Source organism: Rhamphochromis sp. 'chilingali' (assembly GCF_963969265.1).
Source record: "Rhamphochromis sp. 'chilingali' genome assembly, chromosome: 4".
NCBI lineage: Eukaryota > Metazoa > Chordata > Actinopteri > Cichliformes > Cichlidae > Rhamphochromis > Rhamphochromis sp. 'chilingali'.
Window position 1 is genome coordinate 44,069,960 of NC_137948.1, and position 21,315 is coordinate 44,091,274.

A 21,315-nucleotide genomic window follows, 5' to 3' on the forward strand; every position below is an offset into this window, starting at 1 on the left:
TATCCTCCGATTAATAAAATCATGACTTAAAAAACACATTTTGTATTCAGTCAAGTTATGTTTGTCTAATATTACATTTTTTGATGATCCGAAACATGCAAGTGTGACAAATATGAAGCAACTTGAAAATAAGAAAGGGGGCAAATACTTTTTCATGTCACTGTATCTGTTCAGAGTTAAGCCACAATTATACTTTTGTAAAAGTCAATCTGAAAATGGCACAATTATAGTTCAGAGACGCTTTGGCATGTGGCCATTATGCACAGCTGTAGCATGTACTTTTTGGTGATCATTTGGTGACATTACTGAAGTCATTTGCAAACCAAAACATGCAGTAATATTTTAGACATTTTCATTTAAGACAAAGGACTTTGTACCAGGCCAACTGAGAGGAAATGTACTTGTCCAAAGGGCAGGTGCCACAAAAGTTAGTGTCGAGCCCAGAAATGATTAAATCTTACTGTTAGAATGATTGTCATATTTAAGGCTGACATATTGATGTGTTTGTTGGCAGAGGGAACTTCCTTCCTAACATCACGAAAAAATATATCAGTGAGTGTAACTTTGACATGGTCAACAACACCTACTGCCCGATCTTCAGAGTGGGAGATGTCGTCCGCTACGCCCAGCAGAACTTCACTAATCTGGCAGAACATGTACAGACCAAGCCTGTGTGTGTGTGTGTGTGTGGGGGGGGTGTCCACTGGTTTTGGTGGGATTTTACCAGGATGGAAACTGACTTACGAGTGCTGGTTAGCTATTGCTTTACTTCAGTTTTATGCAGCCCTAACTATAAGCTTTATAAAGAAAAAACTTAATAAAGCCTAATTTTAGAAGCAGATGAGGGACTCTCTCCTGAACACAAACTGAAAGCTTGTTCCACAGGAGAAGAGCCTCATAGCTAACAGGTCTGCCTCCCATTTAACTTTTAGAAACTCTAGGAACCACAAGTCAGCCTCCAACCTGTTTGGTAGTGAATAGTCTTTAAGAGGCTTCATAGTTTCATAGTGCAAATGCAAACAGAAAGCAGACCTTAAAAGTCGTTGCCCACAGGTGCTGCAGGGAGTCAGCTGAACTAACCCAGTGACTGAAAAGGAAGTCGTTTACATGTGTCAAAGTAGCAAGACTGGACCTGAAGTGATTGTGTCACTTACACAATAAAGCCTGTATGTACTTCTGTCAGGGAGGAGTGATTGGAATAAAGATCGGCTGGATGTGCGATCTGGACAAGTCGGATGACCACTGTAACCCCTCGTACTCATTCACCCGACTGGATGCTATGTCACAGAACAACACTGTCTCACCTGGCTACAATTTCAGGTATTAATGCCAAGAAATATGCAGACTCTGACTGACCATGAAACTCCACATTTACAGAGGAAATATGAGACTACTATAAATATCAGAAAAATCAAAATCTCTGATTTTCTCAGCTGCAATTATAATCAATCAATCAATCAATCAATCAATCTTTATTTATAAAGCACTTTTCATACAAAAAATGTAGCACAAAGTGCTTTACATAGTTAAAAGCAGCCCACCCCACCCTCCAACTCACTCCCCACACTCTCATTAACATAAATGATGTGAATACACACATATCTCCCCCCCCACCCCACCCACCCACCCACACACACACACGCACACACACACACTTAGAGAGTGAAATTGGGCTGGGCACATATGAGCCAGGTGAGGAAACACTATCACAGGGAGCCGTCTGCACCGGGAGCCGGTCACAGACCTCCAGGCTGGGCACACAGCAGGAGGGAGGCGCAGGAGCCCCCCAGCCAGGCTGAGAGGACCCCCAGAGCCCCAGCAGCCACGGTCGATCACAGCCCCGGTGCAGAGAGCCCCCTCCGAGGAAACACTGGAGATATGCCACAATAGGATATATACAGGGTAAAAAGATAAAATAAATAAGAACGGGATACAATATAAATATAAATAGAGTAAGAAGATAAAAAAATGGATAAGAATAAAATCAATAAATATTAGGTAAAGCCTGAATTAATAATAGAATAACAGGATAGAATAAATAAGCATAAAAAATAAATAAACGCTAAGTAAAAGCTAAATTAAAAAGGTGGGTCTTGAGCCTGTTCTTAAAAACATGTACGTTCTCTGCGGCCCTGAGCTCCTCCGGCAGGCTGTTCCACAGACGAGGACCATACCACTGAAAAGCTGCCTCTCCGTGAGTATGTGTCCTGACTTTAGGGACAATCAAAAGGCCAGCACCAGAGGACCTCAGGGTCTGCGAGGGCTCATATGGTAAAAGCAGATCTGAGAGATAAGAAGGCCCAAGACCATTAAGACATTTAAAAACCAATAAAAGAACTTTAAAATCGATCCTGAAACACACGGGGAGCCAGTGCAGCGATTCTAAAACCGGTGTAATGTGGGCCCGCCCTCTGGTCTTCATCAGCACACGAGCTGCAGAGTTTTGCAAAAGTTGTAAAGTTGAAATATTCTTCTTAGGAAGACCAGAGAGCAGGGCATTACAGTAATCAATGCGACTGGTAATAAAAGCATGCATCAGCATCTCCGTGTTGCCCCGAGAGAGAATAGGGCGACTCTGGCTATAATTTTTAGATGATAAAATCCAATTTTAGTTACATGTTTAACATGTGGGATAAAACCAAGCTCAGAGTCAAAAATAACACCCAGGTTTTTCACTTGTAGCGAAGGACATAGTGAAAATGCCTGTAATTTAGACAAGAGTTTCTCTCTCTGAGCCTCAGGACCGACAATTAAAACTTCAGTTTTGTCCTGGTTAAGCTGTAAAAAGTTTTCTGCCATCCAAGATCTTATATCCAAGATACAGTTAAAAAGAGCATCCATTGGTCTGGTGTCATCAGGAGACACGGAGATGTACAGCTGAGTGTCATCAGCGTAACTGTTAAAGTTATAACCACTGTTAGGAAACTGGTAAATAGACTGGTGCTAATATAGGTATTTCCTACTCCAGTTAACCACCCGACACAAATTCATTCAGTGCTGTGCCTAAGCAGCACGTCTAACACTCACACATGCTCATTTATCCTCTGATGAATGCATCAGTATTCCAGTGTCTTTAGAACAGGTACTGTCAATATAAATGCTGACAATTGGAAAAAGACACAATTCATTAGACAGTTTAAAGTTTTTAGACAACAGAAATTACAACCAACAAATGTACGGTCATTTACAAGATGGTAGGTTTGATTAGGAAAGTCAGCGTGCAGACAAGGTGTTTGTGCGGAGGACCCAAATGCAGATGCATGGAGGCGGGGTGCGTTCAGCAAAAAGCAAGCTGTTTATTGGCTGATGATGAAGATACCAAGTACAAACATAAAGTTCACAAAGGGAATTTAAATCTTGGACAATCCTGGGAACAGTGAACAGACAAACTGACAAAGGCCAAGACAAGTGTGGAGAACACATCACAGGTGAACTAGACTGCAGCAGATGAGCCAAGGGAAGCAAAAACTGAAAACAAAGCACCACGACAACAGCTCACTAACATCCAGCAGGAAATGTGAAAACTGAAATCCTGCTGATATTTAGGGCAGATCAAGCCTAACCGGACTGCAACAGCCTGATGAATCTGTTTGTGTTCCATGATGCTATAAAAAATGGATGGATGTGTGCACGTTCACTATAATGCTGCACTTCTCTCTGGATAAGCTGGACACCCGATACTTTAAGAGTGCCTCAGTTTTCTGTTGCATGTCTTGACTCTGGAATAATTAACGGAAGCTGTGAGAACTTTGAGGACTGTTCTAATATCTGTCCTTCAGCCTGCACTGATATCTTGGACTCCACTCAGACTGTCTGCGCTAAGCCATTGTCAGAGCCATGGTTCAGTGAACATAGGTGCACCCTTAGACATGATTGTAGATGTGCTGAAGGTAGATGGAAGAAGGATAGGATGTATGTTTCTATAAAGATACTTAGGGACTGTCTCTCTGTTTACCAAATAGCCACAAGCCTAATCATATCATCAGTACAAGTAATAATGTTGGAGCTTAGTATGTGTGAGGCAGTAGGTGACGAGACACAAGACCTAATAGCTGAAACTTGGTCAGTAAAAAATGCCAAAAAAATCGTCAGTGTTCCTCCTGTGTGCTCAGCTGTCTTGGAGCAGTTTGAGCCTGTTTCCCTGAGTTAAGGATCCGTGGTAGTTCATCGCCTAAGATAATCACACTGCCCATCAGATCGTCTCCCCCCAAACCTCCTTAAACATAATTGGGCTTTATATCCAGAAATTAATTGACACTTTGTGTCCCATCATTTTTTAAACAGCCTCTTCTTAAAAATCACACTGTGGACCCAACTGTTCTGGTTAATTACAGGCCAATCTTGAAGCTCCCCTTTCTTTCAAAAGTTCTAGAGACAGTGATCTGCTTACAGTTGGAGGCTCACCTTGATCTTAATGAGATCTCTGAAAAGTTTCCGTTTGGTTCTAAATCACTACACAGCACTGAGACAGCACTTTTGAATGTTTTAATGACATTTTCTTAACTCTGGGTTGTAGCAGCCCTGCTGCCCTCTTGATGTTGAGCCTTTTATCCTTTCACTGTAAGACAAATGTTAAAAACCTCGGTGTGCTGTGATGCTTCCTTCAAACTGTGTAGGCAGGTGAGCGCAGTAGTCCGATCTAGCTTTTTCCATCTGAGACAGGTAGCCAAGGTAAAGCCAGACCTTCCAGCTAATGTCTTTCAGTGTGTTATTCATCTCTTCATTATGTGAAGATTACTGCCATTCTCTGCACAGGCCTCTCTTTATCATCTCCAGTTGGTCCGAAATGCCGCCGCTTGTCTGCTAACTGGCATTAAAAGGAAGGAGCCTGTGACCCCAGTGTTGGCCTCTCTACACTGGCTTCCTGTTCCTCATAGGATCCAAATTTAACTTTTTGTTTTTAAATCACTGAACAGTCGAGCCTGCTCTTACCTGTCTGAGCTCCAGAAAGAACCACGAGGTCCAGGTCAAAACTAATGCTATCCATTTCACAGTCTTAAATCTGGTGGCAACAGAGCCTTCTCCGTGGCAGGTCCCAGACTCTGGAAGAGTCTGCCTCTACATATTAGATCTACACATGTTTGGGTTAGCACACACTGACCCAAACCTCTCTTTGTTTTAACAGCCTTAGTCATTGTTGTTGTAGTTGGTTTTTGTGTCTAATGGTTTTATTCCTTCTCTTTTATTGCATCATTTTTGTGCATTTTAATTTGTAAAGCATAATGTGCAGCATGAGCAGCACTGTGGTAGGCAGTGAGCAGAGGGCCCAGTAGAGGACGTCAGGCCCTCAGGCCACGATCATGAAATCCATTTCTAATTGTTTGGTCTGAGACATTGACACTGGTGGCCTGCTGGAGGGCATCCTGTAGAGCTTTGGACATGCTCATTTTCTTTGTCCTTGCACAAATGAGGAGATATCAGTCCCCCCGATCGGTTAAAGGCTTCTACAGCCCCGTCCAACTCTCCTAGAGTAACTCCCTGTCTCCTGGACTCTCCTCCATGCTCTTGAGACTGTGCTGGGAGACACAGCAAACCTTCTGGCAATGACACATATTGATGTGCCATCCTAGAGGAGTTGTACTACCCGTGCAACCTCTGTAGGGTCCAAGTATCTCCTCATGCTACCAGTAGCAATGCTCACCCTATCCAAATGCAGAAATACTGATAAAACAGTCAGAAAAGATGAGGAGGGACAAATGTCAGTGGCCTCCACCTGTAAAACTATGCCTGCTGATTATTTCATTAACACCAAAGCTGCTGAAACTGATAAACTCCTTTGGTACTCAACTGACCAGGTAATTACCTCAGAAGTTTAACTGACTGTACTCTGATAAAAACTGTTCTTTTAATTGTATTTTGGAGCAGTATATTTAAGTTACGATAAGGTACGATCGTGGCTCAAGTGTTGGCAGTTCGTCTTGTAATCGGAAGGTTGCCGGTTCGAGCCCTGGCTCGGACAGACTCGGTCGTTGTGTCCTTGGGCAAGACACTTCACCTACCGCCTACTGGTGTTGGCCAGAGGGGCCGATGGCGCGATATGGCAGCCTCGCCTCTGTCAGTGCGCCCCAGGGCAGCTGTGGCTACACCTGTAGCTGCCTCCACCAGTGTGTGAGAGTGAAGTGAAATTTATTTCGGTCAACAACACAGATTATCATTTTACATAAAAGTACTCAATCATACAGCCTGTGGCTTATAATTATCCTATCCTTTACCCCATAGGAATAATCAAATCCTTAGCCAAGAAAATAAATAGCATTGACAAATAAGTTATATAACAGTTTGAAAATAAATCAATGATAAATCAAGAAATGAAATCAACACAAAGTTATTCATCAAACCAAATTTCCATAAGCTTGAATGATACCAATTTGTAAATTCTTCCTGAAAAATGACAAAGAAAAACACATCTTCAGTTCATCATTAAGTCCATTCCATAATTTCACTCCCAAAACTGGCACATCTATACCTAACATTGGTTTCCACTTTAGGTATTTCAAACTTATAAGACCCCCTCAAATCATATTTTCCATCTCTTAGTTTAAACATACTTAGAATACAAAGTGGAACATTCTTTTTCATCACTCGATATATCATTTCTAAAGTTTTACAATACATAATGTCCATGAATTTTAACATAGATGATCCTACAAAAACTGGTTGGTGGACTCCCTATACGCAACTTTATTTATTATTCAGATTGAATGAATAGTGGAATTGTAAAGCGGTTGAAAAGCACTATATAAATGCAATCCATTATTATATGTGGCCAAATAGCATTAAGTAAAAACTAGCTTTAATTGTGGCATATAAAAACAGTGTTTGATCTTTGTCTAATCATATCTACATGTCTACAAGAAATGTGTTTTTTTGTCTTGTTTTATTGATCATTCATGAACCTTCTAGTAAATTGAACAGAATAGATGTCACTATAAGAATGATGTGATGTTTCTTTCTATTTAGATTTGCAAAGTATTTTAAGATGGAAAATGGGACTGACTACCGCACTCTGGTCAAAGCCTATGCTATCAGGTTTGACGTCTTGGTCAATGGAAATGTGAGTGTGTAGTTTCACTGTCAGTTCACTGAATAAAGAAGTTTACATCCAGTTACCTTTATTTCACAAACACATTAATGATACAGGAATATAAATATGTGTGTAATTTTTTAAAATATATTTTTAAATGATACATCTATAGTCTTGATTGTCATGTTTCTGTTGTTGTTTGTGAATAAAAGAAGAAAACACAAAACACCAGGACTTTTTTGTACCGATCTTCTCCAGGAAACTGAACCTGACTCATACTCTTGTTTTGCAGGCAGGAAAGTTCAACATGATCCCTACACTCATTAACATGGTTGCAGCCTTTACATCAGTGGGAGTGGTGAGTTAACGTTTAGATTTAATCAAATCGTTATAAATGTTTAATTCAGGAGTTTTGTTAAGATTAGTCAATTCTAAAACGCAAAAGTTTTCCTCTTATCTTTTTCTACCCTTTAAAAAGGAAAATGGAAAGCCTGACATAAAAAATTTTGGTCTAAGAACTGAAGGTGGCTTTGAAGCAGCTTACACCTCAAATGTAAGCCAAAAATCAGGAAGGGGTCTTTATTATTAAGTGGAAAAAATCCAGAGCTACTTGGCCCTGTGTGAAAAGTTCATTGTCCCCTAAGCCTAACAACTGGTTGGGAATTTGAACAGATGTGCGGACATTCTCCATCATGTTTTGGTAAACAGCAGAAGTCGTGCTTCCATTTACCACAGCAAGTCTTCCAGGTGCTGATGCAGCAAAACAGCCCCAGACCATCACGCTGACACCAACATATGTTACTGTGGTATGATGTTTTCTGAAATGCTGTTACTGTTACTCCAGATGTAATGGGACACACACCTTCAACATTTGTCTCGTCAGTCCACAGAGTGTTTTTCCAAAAGCCTGGGGGACCATCAAGATGTTTTCTGGTAAACAAGCCTTTATGGTTCTTTTGCTCAGCAGTGGGTTTCGTCTTTGAACTCTGCCATCTGGGCAACAATGGCCTGCATGGCGGAGTCATGAACACTGACCTTAACTGAGGCAAGTCAGGCCTGCAGTTCTTTGGATGTTGTTCTGGGCTCTTTTGTGACCTGCTGGATCAGTCGTTGTAGCACCTTTGGGGTATCTTTGGTCAGCAATCAATTTTTCACTCAGAGCCATGTAGGTTTGGGTTTTATTTCCCCGTAATAATAAATACCTTCATTTTGTGTACTTGTGTTATCTTGGTACCTGGACTGGTTCTTACAGAGCACTTTTCCACTATAACTGCTTTTTCTATTTAACATTCACACACATTCATTTTCCAATGGATGCATCAGAGAGGAGCTTGGGGTTAGTATCTTTCCCAAGGACATTTGGCATGCAGACTGGACCAGCCAGGGGAACAAACCACCAGCCTTACAAGTAGTAGGTGACCTGCTCTACCACCTGAGTTACAGCCCCCCCTTAAATTGGTGTGGTGATCCGAAACATTTAAGTGTGACAAACATACAAAAAAATAGGAAATCATGAAGGGGGCAAACATGTATTCGCACCACTGTGTGTGTGGTGTCCCTATCCCATGAAAATAAAAGCCTTTTATTACATATTAAAACCTATCAGAAGTTCCTGGACCACAATCTTTCCAATTTTCTTTATTACTGTAATTCCCTTCAATGACCATTATTGTTTCTTCTTACTTTCTAATTTAGATTTAAAGAATGTTTTGAAAATGCTCATGAAAGTGAGTTCATGAGCATTTTCTGCATCTGAAATTAGAGAAGATCCATTAGTGTCATCGTTGTCAGTCAAAAATATATCAAACATCTGCAACTGCTTGTTTTCAGGATGAAACAACCAACATGTGCAACACCGCTTCATTTTTCCAAATTAAGGGACATTCATATCATTAGTTTATTTGCTGTTGTTTTCTAAACTTACAATAGATTTTCTATGTTTAGACCCGAACTCTTTCATGGCATGCATTTTTAAACTCTCTTTGCTATTTAGGCTGTTTGGGACCTGATTAATGTAAAAACAAAGAATTACCAGATTTTTTTTACCTGGTTTTTCTTTCTGAGAGAAATGAGATCCACATATGAGGATATTTGCTTTAAATTTTGATAGAACAGAGGCAGTATAATGTCCTCGTAATTGGAAATCAGGCCCTTGTAGAGCAACATTTTGTATTTTGGTCTAGATATCCCAAAATGTGATGTCCACATATGTGGATGCCAGGTCCTAGGAAGTTAATATATTTATTTAGGCCACTTATATTTGGAAGCCAGGATTATTAAATAAATACATAATGGGTTACATTTGAGGTGTGATTAAAAAAAGTCCCAAATTGATGAATATTGACAAAAAGGTAAAGCATCCATGATGCTTCACACAAAATTTTGGTTAGGTTGGAAAAGAGGTTGATTTTATTTCTCAGTAGAAGTTCAAGGTTAGTGGGGAAATCAGTGCTCAGTGTTCAGAAACAGACAGCTAGAGAACAATCTGAAAATAGCAGCTGTGCTTGAAGATGTCTGCACATGTCCTAGAAAATGATCTTAAACTGGTGATCATCAAAAATTCAATCAGGTTAGACTTTTGATTTTTATTGGCCTTAAATACCAGAAAAAATGAACTGAAACTAAATGGAAATGAAGCTGTGGACCAAGGGGTGGTGACAAGTGACATTTTGGAGGTTGAAGGGGCTTGCTTGTAATTATTATTATTATAATTATAATTATTATCATTATTATTATTACGTAGGGCACAGTGCTGTGTGACATCATACTGCTCAACTTCCTGAAAGGTGCGGAGCAATACAAGGCCAAGAAATTTGAAGAGGTAAAATACGCAGCTCTTAATCACGTTTTAATGTGCACGTTATCTGATTTTTATTGGTGACCATGTTGCTGACATGTAAGGTTAAAACATTATTACATTAAAACACAAAAAGGCTCAAAGTTCAGCAGAACGCAATTTGGAAAAAGTGCGTTTTAAAAAATGGTTTTAAAAAGGACACCCAGCTTGAACCCCTTTCACTTTTGGCAATTCATTCAAATTCTTGGGGTCTTAGATCATATTTAACTCTTGACTCTCTTTTCTGAACTAATCAGATTTCAGGCCTGCTTAAAGAACAACTGTTGCGGGTTCAGATATTGAGGGTGAACACAAAAACAATAATGGTCCAGAAGAGCTTCGGTCAAACAATGATTTTAATGAACACATGCGTGGGGAGATGAACACTGCACACAGACAGCATCGATCTCCAAATGGTGGAGCATTACTCAAACTCTTATAGCCACTGTTGACCCCCACCTAGTCGTAAAAGCCTAAACATTCACATTTTCCTAACTCCTAGCGAGCCTGACTTATGGCCTTGGCTCCCTATTTTGTCTGCCTTTAACAACGGTGGGAGTGAAGCTCCCGTGGAATGTGCTCTGTCTCCTCTACTATCAGAAAAAGCAAAGTCCTGACTCTCTGAAAACAGTATTTCTTATAACTATAACAGGGAGTGCAGAATTATTAGGCAAGTTGTATTTGTGAGGAATAATGTTATTATTGAACAACAACCATGTTCTCAATGAACCCAAAAAACTCATTAATATCAAAGCTGAATGTTTCTGGAAGTAGTTTTTAGTTTGTTTTTAGTTTTAGCTATTTTAGGGGGATATCTGTGTGTGCAGGTGACTATTACTGTGCATAATTATTAGGCAACTTAACAAAAAACAAATATATACCCATTTCAATCATTTATTTTTACCAGTGACACCAATATAACATCTCCACATTCACAAATATACATTTCTGACATTCAAAAACAAAACAAATCAGCGACCAATATAGCCACCTTTCTTTGCAAGGACACTCAAAAGCCTGCCATCCATGGATTCTGTCAGTGTTTTGATCTGTTCACCATCAACATTGCGTGCAGCAGCAACCACAGCCTCCCAGACACTGTTCAGAGAGGTGTACTGTTTTCCCTCCTTGTAAATCTCACATTTGATGATGGACCACAGGTTCTCAATGGGGTTCAGATCAGGTGAACAAGGAGGCCATGTCATTAGTTTTTCTTCTTTTATACCCTTTCTTGCCAGCCACGCTGTGGAGTATGGGCAGAAATCTGTGCCATCAGAAACTGAATTTGAATAAGTTAAATTTGAATTTGAATTGCTGACGACACAGTGGTGTTGGGTGCCATCTCCAACAACGATGAGGCGGCCTACATGGATGAAGTGAAGAATCTGGCATCGTGGTGCCAGGACAACCACCTCCAGCTGAACGTCAGCAAGACCAAGGAGCTGGTGGTGGACTTCAGAAGGGGTCAGCACAGAGACTACAAGCCCATTATCATCAATGGAGCTCCAGTGGAGAGGGTGCAGTCCTTCAAGTATCTTGGTGTCCACATCTCCTCAGACCTGACATGGGCTGCCCACATTCAGGTCCAGACCAAAAAGGCTAGGCAGCGCCTGTATCACCTACGACAACTGAGGAAGTTCAGGGTCTCTCCAAAGATTTTCTATACAGGCGCTGTGGAGAGCATCCTCACACAGAACATGACATCGTGGTTTGGGAACAGCTGTGTGAAGGACCAAAAAGCTCTCCAGAGAGTGATCCGTACAGCAGAACGCTGCTGCAGGATTGCTCTCCCCCCGCTTCAGGACACCTACACCAGGAGATGCCGGACTAGAGCAGCGCAGATACTGAAGGACCCGTCCCATCCTGGCAACAAACTGTTCCAACTTCTGCAATCTGGTAGAAGGTTCCGCATCTTCCGGGCAAGGACAGAGAGACTCAAGAGGAGCTTCTATCCCCAAGCCATCCGTGCCCTAAACACACACACCCGCCCTCTCACATCATCTATAATTGACTGAGTCAGGACTCTTCCAGACACTCTAAACCAAGGCACAATGTACATTTCAATTCCTTTAATTTTAAATATGTTTATATTGTCTATCCTGTAAAATAGTCAGATATCTATTCATATTAATGTACAGAATTCACCTGCTTGCTGCTACTACTGCACATTCACCCAGTGTGTGTGTGTATATATATATATATATATATATATATATATATATAATGTTCCTCCTCTACACCCCCCCCCCCCCCCCCCAATTTTTGCACATGTCGAGGAGCGTGTCAGGCTACATTTCACTGTGTGTTATACTTGTATAACTATGCATGTGACAAATAATAAAGAACCTTGAACCTTGAATCTGAATTGTAACTTGAATAAATGCTTTTGAAAACTGAATTTGAATTAGTCTAATTTGAAATTGAATTTATGGTTTGAAAATGATCATCACTAAATTGAAATTGAATTTTATATTTTGAAAATGAATTGATTTGCTTTGAAACTGCATTTTATCCTTTAAAAATTCAGCTCTCGAATAATTTCAGTTTCACTTCTCACCATTCAGTTTCAGTTCCAAAATTCAGTTTTTTGGAACTTACATCCGGTTCCGGTTCAAGCGCAGATTAATAGAACTACGTTTTACTAGCGGACCGAAAGTACTGACGGGAATTATAATTTCACCCTCAGATGAGCCAAGCTACGACTGTCAGGGAAGGTGATGTAGGTTCAGAGCATATGAGAGTGGTTAAGTTTGTCTCTTGTCTAGATGAAGGCACAAGAGGGATCAATGGCAAGGCGTAGAGATTCAGTATCTTCAGTCTTCAGTGGACACTCCATTTCTGGCACAAAACACCTGTAAAAGATGGTCGATTTAGGAGGTGACCCGACAACTTCAGCCTGTCAAACATAGTAATGGAGCAGTATGCTTTAAAAAAAGAAAAAATCTAATTAAGCATGCACTCAGTACCCTAAGAATTATTATGGTAGTTAAACACAGTGATAGTTGTATATCACATTATATCACTTCAAACAGAGGTGATCCAGTAATGCTGCACTAATGAATTAGACTAACTATTCACTTTAGCTAAAGTTATGAAGTTAGCTAAAGAGTTGGGATGCTGTGTAAGACATAAATAAAGCTAAAACACAAAGGTTTGGACACCGTTTTGCACGTTTCCCTACTGTAGGGGTCTCTGCAAGCATACAGAGGGGGTACTCTGAGAGGGTCCAAGATGACAACTTTGGAATTCTACTAGAAACAGTCGATCATATTTGTTTGTCAAAGCTGAATTCAGGGCAAACTACGCTAAGTTACCGTTTTTAGCTAACAGCTACAATAAGCATAACAGTTACTGTATGGCTATCATTTGTTAACATGATGCTTGTTCTTATACATGTAATACATTTATTACCAACCTAAGAGTTCATCCGCTGGTCATTCGACATGACGAATGACTTCTGAAGTCTTAATTCAGCTCAAGACGCTGTAGATTCCCGTCAGTAACACTTTCGGTCCGCTAGTAAAACGTAGTTCTATTAATCTGCGCTTGAACCGGATGTAAGTTCCAAAAAACTGAATTGTAGAACTGAAACTGAATGGTGAGAAGTGAAACTGAAATTATTCGAGAGCTGAATTTTTAAAGGATAAAATGCAGTTTCAAAGCAAATCAATTCATTTTCAAAATATAAAATTCAATTTCAATTTAGTGATGATCATTTTCAAACCATAAATTCAATTTCAAATTAGACTAATTCAAATTCAGTTTTCAAAAGCATTTATTCAAGTTACAATTCAGATTCAATCTGAGCAATTCAAATTCAAATTGAACTTATTCAAATTCAGTTTCTGATGGCACAGATTTCTGCCCATAGTGGAGTACTTGGACGCGTGTGATGGAGCATTGTCCTGCATGAAAATCATGTTTTTCTTGAAGGATGCAGACTTCTTCCTGTACCACTGCTTGAAGAAGGTGTCTTCCAGAAACTGGCAGTAGGACTGGGAGTTGAGCTTGACTCCATCCTCAACCCGAAAAGGCCCCACAAGCTCATCTTTGATGATACCAGCCCAAACCAGTACTCCACCTCCACCTTGCTGGCGTCTGAGTGGGACTGGAGCTCTCTGCCCTTTACCAATCCAGCCACGGGCCCATCCATCTGGCCCATCAAGACTCACTCTCATTTCATTAGTCCATAAAACCTTAGAAAAATCAGTCTTGAGATATTTCTTGGCCCAGTCTTGACGTTTCAGCTTGTGTGTCTTGTTCAGTGGTGGTCGTCTTTCAGCCTTTCTTACCTTGGCCATGTCTCTGAGTATTGCACACCTTGTGCTTTTGGGCACTCCAGTGATGTTGCAGCTCTGAAATATGGCCAAACTGGTGGCAAGTGGCATCTTGGCAGCTGCACGCTTGACTTTTCTCAGTTCATGGGCAGTTATTTTGCGCCTTGGTTTTTCCACACGCTTCTTGCGACTCTGTTGGCTATTTTGAATGAAACGCTTGATTGTTCGATGATCATGCTTCAGAAGCTTTGCAATTTTGAGACTGCTGCATCCCTCTGCAAGATATCTCACTATTTTTGACTTTTCTGAGCCTGTCAAGTCCTTCTTTTGACCCATTTTGCCAAAGGAAAGGACGTTGCCTAATAATTATGCACACCTGATATAGGGTGTTGATGTCATTAGACCACACCCCTTCTCATTACAGAGATGCACATCACCTAATATGCTTAATTGGTAGTAGGCTTTCGAGCCTATACAGCTTGGAGTAGGACAACATGCATGAAGAGGATGATGTGGACAAAATACTCATTTGCCTAATAATTCTGCATTCCCTGTATAATGCATCATAAACAATATCATTCATTCACAATAAATCAGCAGTCTAATGTAATACAAATAAGTTTAACACATGTAATAGTTATCACCTTCTTCTAATTCAGGAGAATGCAAACTAAAACTACATAATAGCTTCACAATCCTTAATCAGGGGCATAACATGGCGTAAGATAATATTATAATCTCACACAACCTTACTGTAAATGCAACAAAAATGAGTGAGTGTGCATCTGTGCAGCTATGCTTGGAAAAACCCAGAAACTATTCTGTTGGTTATTCAAGCTCTATCTTTACTGATATTTACTGAGGTGTGAAAACTTCAAAAGGAAACCACTTTGAAAAGTTCACTTCATTTGCCATCATTTGACTTTTCAGACAAATTTTCAGTTTAGTTTTGTCACAGTTTGCCGGGGCAAGCCGTGTGAATAATAATGGATCCAAACTGCAGGCTGCTGAAGTGGAGGGTGAGTTTATTTGCAACCAAAAGGTACAACAGACAGGGTGGCGAGGAACAGAACGGTGAAAACTCTAAACTGGGAAAACTAAATAAAACACTAACCGGAATACGAACGTGACTTGCAGGGAGAATGACCAGAGAATCAACACAGAAGGGTGGAAGGGAAATAACACAGACGAACCAGCAATTACTATGACAGAAGACACAACTTAAATACACTCAGAGAACACAGGGAGATTACATACAGGTGGGAACACAGCTGGGAGTGATTAACATGACGAGACTAGGGAGGCAAACTGAAAACACTCACATAAGACACAGACCTTCACAATAAAACAGGAACTTACACAAGAAAAGACACAAACTAAGAAACGCGGACTAGATACAGGAACACACGGGAAGAACAGAGTAAACACTAACCAGAGAATTAACAGAACCACAATCACGAAGAGAAAACACAAAACGCTGGGTCAAAAGGACCCAGGATCATGACAAGTTTCTTATTGTGATAGCCCGGTCCTGTGTGCAGCTGTGTTCTCTTTCCCTGCTTATCTCATGTGTGTGTATTTAAGCCCATAGTTTTCCTTTTTATATTTTGTGTCTAAGCGTTTTGCTGTGCGGCCCCTGTTTAGGACTACCTTTAAAACCTGGTTTCTTCAGCCAGCTGGACTTGCTGCCTCACCTAAATAAAGGTGTATTTTTGTCTATTATTTACCACGACACTAGTGATGTGTTGGTCCCAAACGAACAAACTCTTAGAGCCGGCTCTTTGAAGTGAACGATGCGAGCCGGCTCCTAATTGGGAGCCGTGATTTTTTTTTTCTTTCTCCCATCCTCTCTCTCGCACTTTTTTCGGCTTCACTCCGCATGCGAGCCTTGTGCTTTACGCTGGGAAGAGGGGAGAGGGGCGGTAGTTACACTCGCAGTCAAAGCGTTCTCACTCCCGAGGCGTAACATGTCGACGTTTTGTCACGTCCCGCGGCGTTCCTGAGGAACGCGAAAGGAGACCTTCGGCGTTCTTATGGTACGCGGCGGGTCATGGCTGGAATCCAGTGCAATGACGCTCCCGCGGTAATAACCCAGCCCTAAACCTAACCTTATCCCTAGCCCTGACCATAACCTTATTCCTGACCTTAACCAGGACTTTAATGATGTTAAATAGCGTGTTTCTAAGCTATTTGAAGAAAAAGCAAACATGTGTAGATTCAGTCCAGACGGTTCGCATATTTCCTCTTTTTTCCGAGGTCGTCATTTAGGAACGTGGTGGGTAGCCGAAAACGTAATATGGTGATGATTTGTCACCTAGCGTAAAATGTTACGCTTTGGGAGTGAGAACGGGTTGTCGCAGTAGCACAGAGAGAGAAAGAGAGCCAGGGACAACAACGTCACATTAGAAAGGTATAGTAATCATCCACAACTATTTTCAGTTGCAGATGATAAAGGATTCAGAAAGTTTATTCATGCATTGAAGCCTATGTATGCAATTCCAAGCAGGAAACACCCTAGGCCTATATGACTGAGAATGTGCATCTTCTTTTTGTTTTGTTTTGTTACGCTTTAAATTTGTTTAAAAGGAAAAAGCTGAAAATTTAAATAGTTAAAAGTTGAAATGTAAATAGTTGTTTTATTGTATTTTATAATTTATTTATGACATTTTATGTGGAGTGAATAAATAAAAGTATATTTACAGTGGCCCCTAGAGACAAATCATGTACAAATTCCAAAACACAGCAGAAATGCTCCAGGATCCTAGTGGCTACACAAGCCAGCAAGTACCAACGACCAGATTTGGTGTGTGGTAGTAACAGGTAAATGAACACTTTTTAAAAAACCATTTGAATATATATGAGTGTTTGTGTATAAATACACAAACAATACACATATGCTTTCAGTTGTGTAATTTAAATGATCTAGGTAGCTGTTTTGGAAGTTTAGTTAACGCTAGAAATGTGTTTTTGTCACGGCGGGGTGCGCCGATGTGTGTGGAAACAGGACCCAAAAGCAGATGACGACGAGGAGTAGTAAGGTTTTAACGGAAAAGTGATCCTTTAATGATAACGGCAAGGAAAAACCAGGAAACCAAAGCAAACTGTCAAAACACTAAGAAACAAAACACTAAGAGGTACTAAGACCAAAAACTATAACTATAACTGTGGTGGAAAATAACAGGCTAAGACTAAGACTATAACTGTAACTCTGGTGAGATAAACAGACGACCCGACAATGGCATGCAGAAAACAAAGGGCTTAAATACATACATGAGGTGATCAGGGGAAGTGGAGACACATGGGGGAACAGCTGACTGACATAAACCTAATGACAGGACCAGGAGAGGAAAGCTAAATACAATGAACAAAGAACACATGACACTGTCAGAATAAAACAGGAAACACTAAAACTAGACATGACAATACAAACTTAACAAACCTAATGCGTGATGAATGATACAAGAACCCAAAACATAGAAAACCAGAGGAACAATAAACAATAACTGCCCAAACTAAAGACAGATAGGAAATGACACAAAACTAATCACATAACAAAATGAGACAAATACAAACATGAACTCAGAGTGCTGGGTCAGAGACCCAGCCTGTGACAGAGCCCCCCCCCTCAAGGGCGGATTCCAGACGCCCGAAAACAACCAGAAAACAAACACAAAAACAAAACCACAACAACCCACCCAGGGCGGGCGGAGGGGGACCAGGACGGAGGGCTGGAAACAAAACCACAAAACACAAAGCGAAAACACAGAGCAAACACAACAAGGGCACAAGAGGCCGAGACCCAGCTCCAGGAGGGCGACCATGAACCCGGCAGAACAGGAGTGAATGGCGAAGCAGTTCAGGTGGCTGCCCCGGAGGTTGACAGCAAAACAAAAGAAAGTTCAAAAGTTCAGGCGGCCGACCAGGAGGCCAACGGTCCAGCAGTCCAAAATCCATGAGCTCAGGGGGCCGACCCGGAGGTCGAGAGCACAGCAGGTCAGAGGTCAAAGGTTCAGGGGGCCGACCCGGAGGTCGAGAGCACAGCAGGTCACAGTTCATCAGTTCAGGCGGCTGACCCCGATGGCAACGAAGTCCAGCTGACGGCCCGGAAAGCGGCCGGCGATTCCGAGGGGCAAAACGTGGCTTGGGCAGCGGCAGCACAGCCGCGGGACCAGGCGAGGCCGACACAGAAACAGAGGCCGATGCTGGACCAGGCGAAGCAGAAGCCGAAGCCGGACCAGGCGAGGGCGAAGCAGAAGCCAAGGCCGAAGCTGGACCCAGCGAGGGCGAAGCAGAAGCTAAGGTCGAAGCTGGACCAGGCGAAGCACAGGCCGAAGCTGGACCAGGCGGAGGCGAAGCAGGAACAGAGGCTGATGCTGGACCTGACGATGGCGAAGCAGAGGCAGAAACTGGACCAGGCGAAGCAGAGGCAGAAGCTGGACCAGGCGAAGCAGAGGGAGAAGCTGGACCAGGCGAAGCAGGAGCAGAGGCAGAAGCTGGACCAGGCGTAGCAGAAGCTGAGGCTGGACCAGGCGAAGCAGAGGCAGAAACTGGACCAGGCGAAGCAGGAGCAGAGGCAGAAGCTGGACCAGGCGAAGCAGAAGCCAAAGCTGGACCAGGCGAAGCAGAAGCCGAAGCCGAAGCTGGACCAGGCGAAGCACAGGCTGAAGCTGGATCAGGCGAAGCAGAAGCACAGGCTGAAGCTGGACCAGGCATAGCAGAAGCTGAGGCTGGACCAGGCGAAGCACAGGCTGAAGCTGGACCAGGCGAAGCAGAAGCACAGGCTGAAGCTGGACCAGGCGAAGCAGAAGCCGAAGCCGAAGCTGGACCAGGCAAAGCACAGGCTGAAGCTGGACCAGGCGAAGCAGAAGCCGAAGCCGAAGCTGGACCAGGCGAAGCAGAAGCCGAAGCCGAAGCTGGACCAGGCGAAGCACAGGCTGGAGCTGGACCAGGCGAAGCAGAAGCACAGGCTGGAGCCGGACCAGGCAAAGAAGAAGCACAGGCTGGAGCCGGACCAGGCGAAGCACAGGCTGGAGCCGGACCAGGCGAAGCACAGGCTGGAGCTGGACCAGGCGAAGCAGAAGCCGGAGCCGGACCAGGCGAAGCAGAGGCAGAGGCTGGACCAGGCGTAGCAGAGGCAGAGGCTGGACCAGGCGTAGCAGAGGCAGAACCAGGTGACAGTGAGGCAGCCACAGGTGGTGGCTGGACGGGCTCCTCGGGCCCCCCAGCTGACGTGGCAGGAGGCTGTGTAAGTTGCAGCAACACACAGTCTATAGTGGGTGAAATGAGTTTGTATGAGTTCTCAGACTGAGGTGTGGCAGAACCAGGCGAGGCGTCGTCCTCAGGCTGAGGCGCAGAAGCAGCAAGCGGTAGCAGGTGGCGGCACGGGAGCCGCAGGTGGTGGCGCTGCAGCCACAGGTGGTGAAACAGAAGGTGGCCAGACGGGCTCCTCGAGCCCGCCAGCTGACGAGGCGTGAAGCTGGACGGGCTCCTCGGGCCCTCCAGCTGACGTGGCATGAGGCTGGTGCGGTTCTCCTGAACCCCCAGCTGACGAAACATGAAGCTGGCTGGGTTCTCCTGAACCTCCAGCAGACGAAACATGAAACTGGCTGGGTTCTCCCGAACCTCCAGCAGACGAAACATGAAACTGGCTGGGTTCTCCCGAACCTCCAGCAGACGAGACATGAAGCTGGCTGGGTTCTCCCGAACCTCCAGCAGACGAAACATGAAGCTGGCTGGGTTCTCCAGAACCTCCAGCAGTCATAATACAATTTGTTTTGTCTCACTCGAACTGAAGATCAGGGGTCTGGATCTATAATGATACAAACTCTTTTTCTCTCTTTCTGTAGGTGTCCGACAACCCATCCGAAGGCAATGGACTGTATCGTTCCCAACTGTCTCTCAGACAAACCATGACAAAGTCCAATGACTCAGGGGCATTTTCTATTGAACCTTACAGCTAAATGGACAGCATACGTGTTTATTTCATGTTTTATTATCCAGCAGTACCAAGGTGAAACCATGTCTTTATGTTGTTAGAGATAATACGTAGAATGCTGAATTATTGCTGCTTTGCACTGATTCAAGTTGGATACAAACAAGGACAAAGACATAAAATGAAAACAAAAGCATGACTATCTTTGCATGACTATCATTTGGCATGCGACAGGAGCTCAGGATTTCTGATGTGGTCTGGCTTTTGAAAAGAAATGAGAACTGACTGAAGTTACCGTTTTAACAATAAAGTTAGAAACAAGATAACTGTGATGAACTGGTTCTTGTTTAGTATTTCTATTGTGATTTCCACTCTCATTCATTTACTAGTGATGTGCGGATCGATCCTGAAATATCGATTCCTCCGATACCAATCATTTATGTTCTTGAATCGATTCTCACATTAAAATATCAAAATTTTAGTAATTTAGGGTAAATTTGTAGTTTATCATTAACAAGAACACAGTGGAAAGAAACTATAACATTCTAATTGCCTACATTCAAAGGAACTACTTCCTCTTCCGCCTTTCATAGTCATGTGCGAAATACGGCTGTATAAATGTCTCGCAGCCCCTGGTGTGCGCACTCACAACAATGGCTGAGCGTAATTGTGTGGACGTATTTTACCTCCACAAACAGCTGAGACGTGGTTTGCATACATGTGGCAAAAAAGTGAGGTGTTGTGGCCATACTTACCAACCTTGAGACCTCAGAATCAGGGAGACATTCAAAAGGGCTGTTTATTACAGTGTTTATTTATCGGATAAAATACGTTAAATGTCACCGTTATTATTGGCCGGCCCGGAAACAGCGGGGGTGTCCAAATTCAGAGGCTGCTTCCACCTGAGGACCCGGCCTTCGCGGTCTAAAGAAAGCCAGGTAGTACCTCACGAGCTCCCTCGGTGGAGTGAAACTCTGCCGTCTGCTTCTTGCTCTCTAAAATATAACCGGGCGCTGACGTAAACTCTCGACTGTCTCACACTTTGTTTATTTAGTTTTATTCAGCTGTGTGAAAACCCGGAGGAACCCTCCCGAGGGATTAATAAAGTTACATGTAATTTAATCTAATCTAATAACTTTAATCTCAGCCAAACCAATTTAATCACGAACAAATAAAACACTGAAAAAGCCAAACAATAACATTTTTAAGTTATCAAAGTGACTTATATATCATGTTTAACCCGAGT

General features: G+C 42.6%; 1 protein-coding gene across 2 annotated transcripts in view; it reads left to right on the forward strand.

Annotated features, from left to right (window-relative positions):
• p2rx3b (purinergic receptor P2X, ligand-gated ion channel, 3b) overlaps positions 1-20,385 on the forward strand; it is a 42,266-nt gene extending 21,881 nt beyond the window's left edge. Inside the window, exons 8-13 of one of the 2 annotated variants that reach the window (XM_080881542.1) lie at positions 515-656; positions 1,184-1,320; positions 6,961-7,054; positions 7,317-7,382; positions 9,768-9,845; positions 19,984-20,385. In XM_080881542.1, the coding sequence (XP_080737668.1) occupies positions 515-656; positions 1,184-1,320; positions 6,961-7,054; positions 7,317-7,382; positions 9,768-9,845; positions 19,984-20,097 (631 nt within the window). In that variant the 3' untranslated portion in view covers positions 20,098-20,385. The remainder of the gene's footprint in view (positions 1-514; positions 657-1,183; positions 1,321-6,960; positions 7,055-7,316; positions 7,383-9,767; positions 9,846-19,983) is intronic. The other variant, XM_080881543.1, reaches the window with a different exon arrangement.
• The last annotated feature ends 930 nt before the right edge of the window (positions 20,386-21,315 follow it).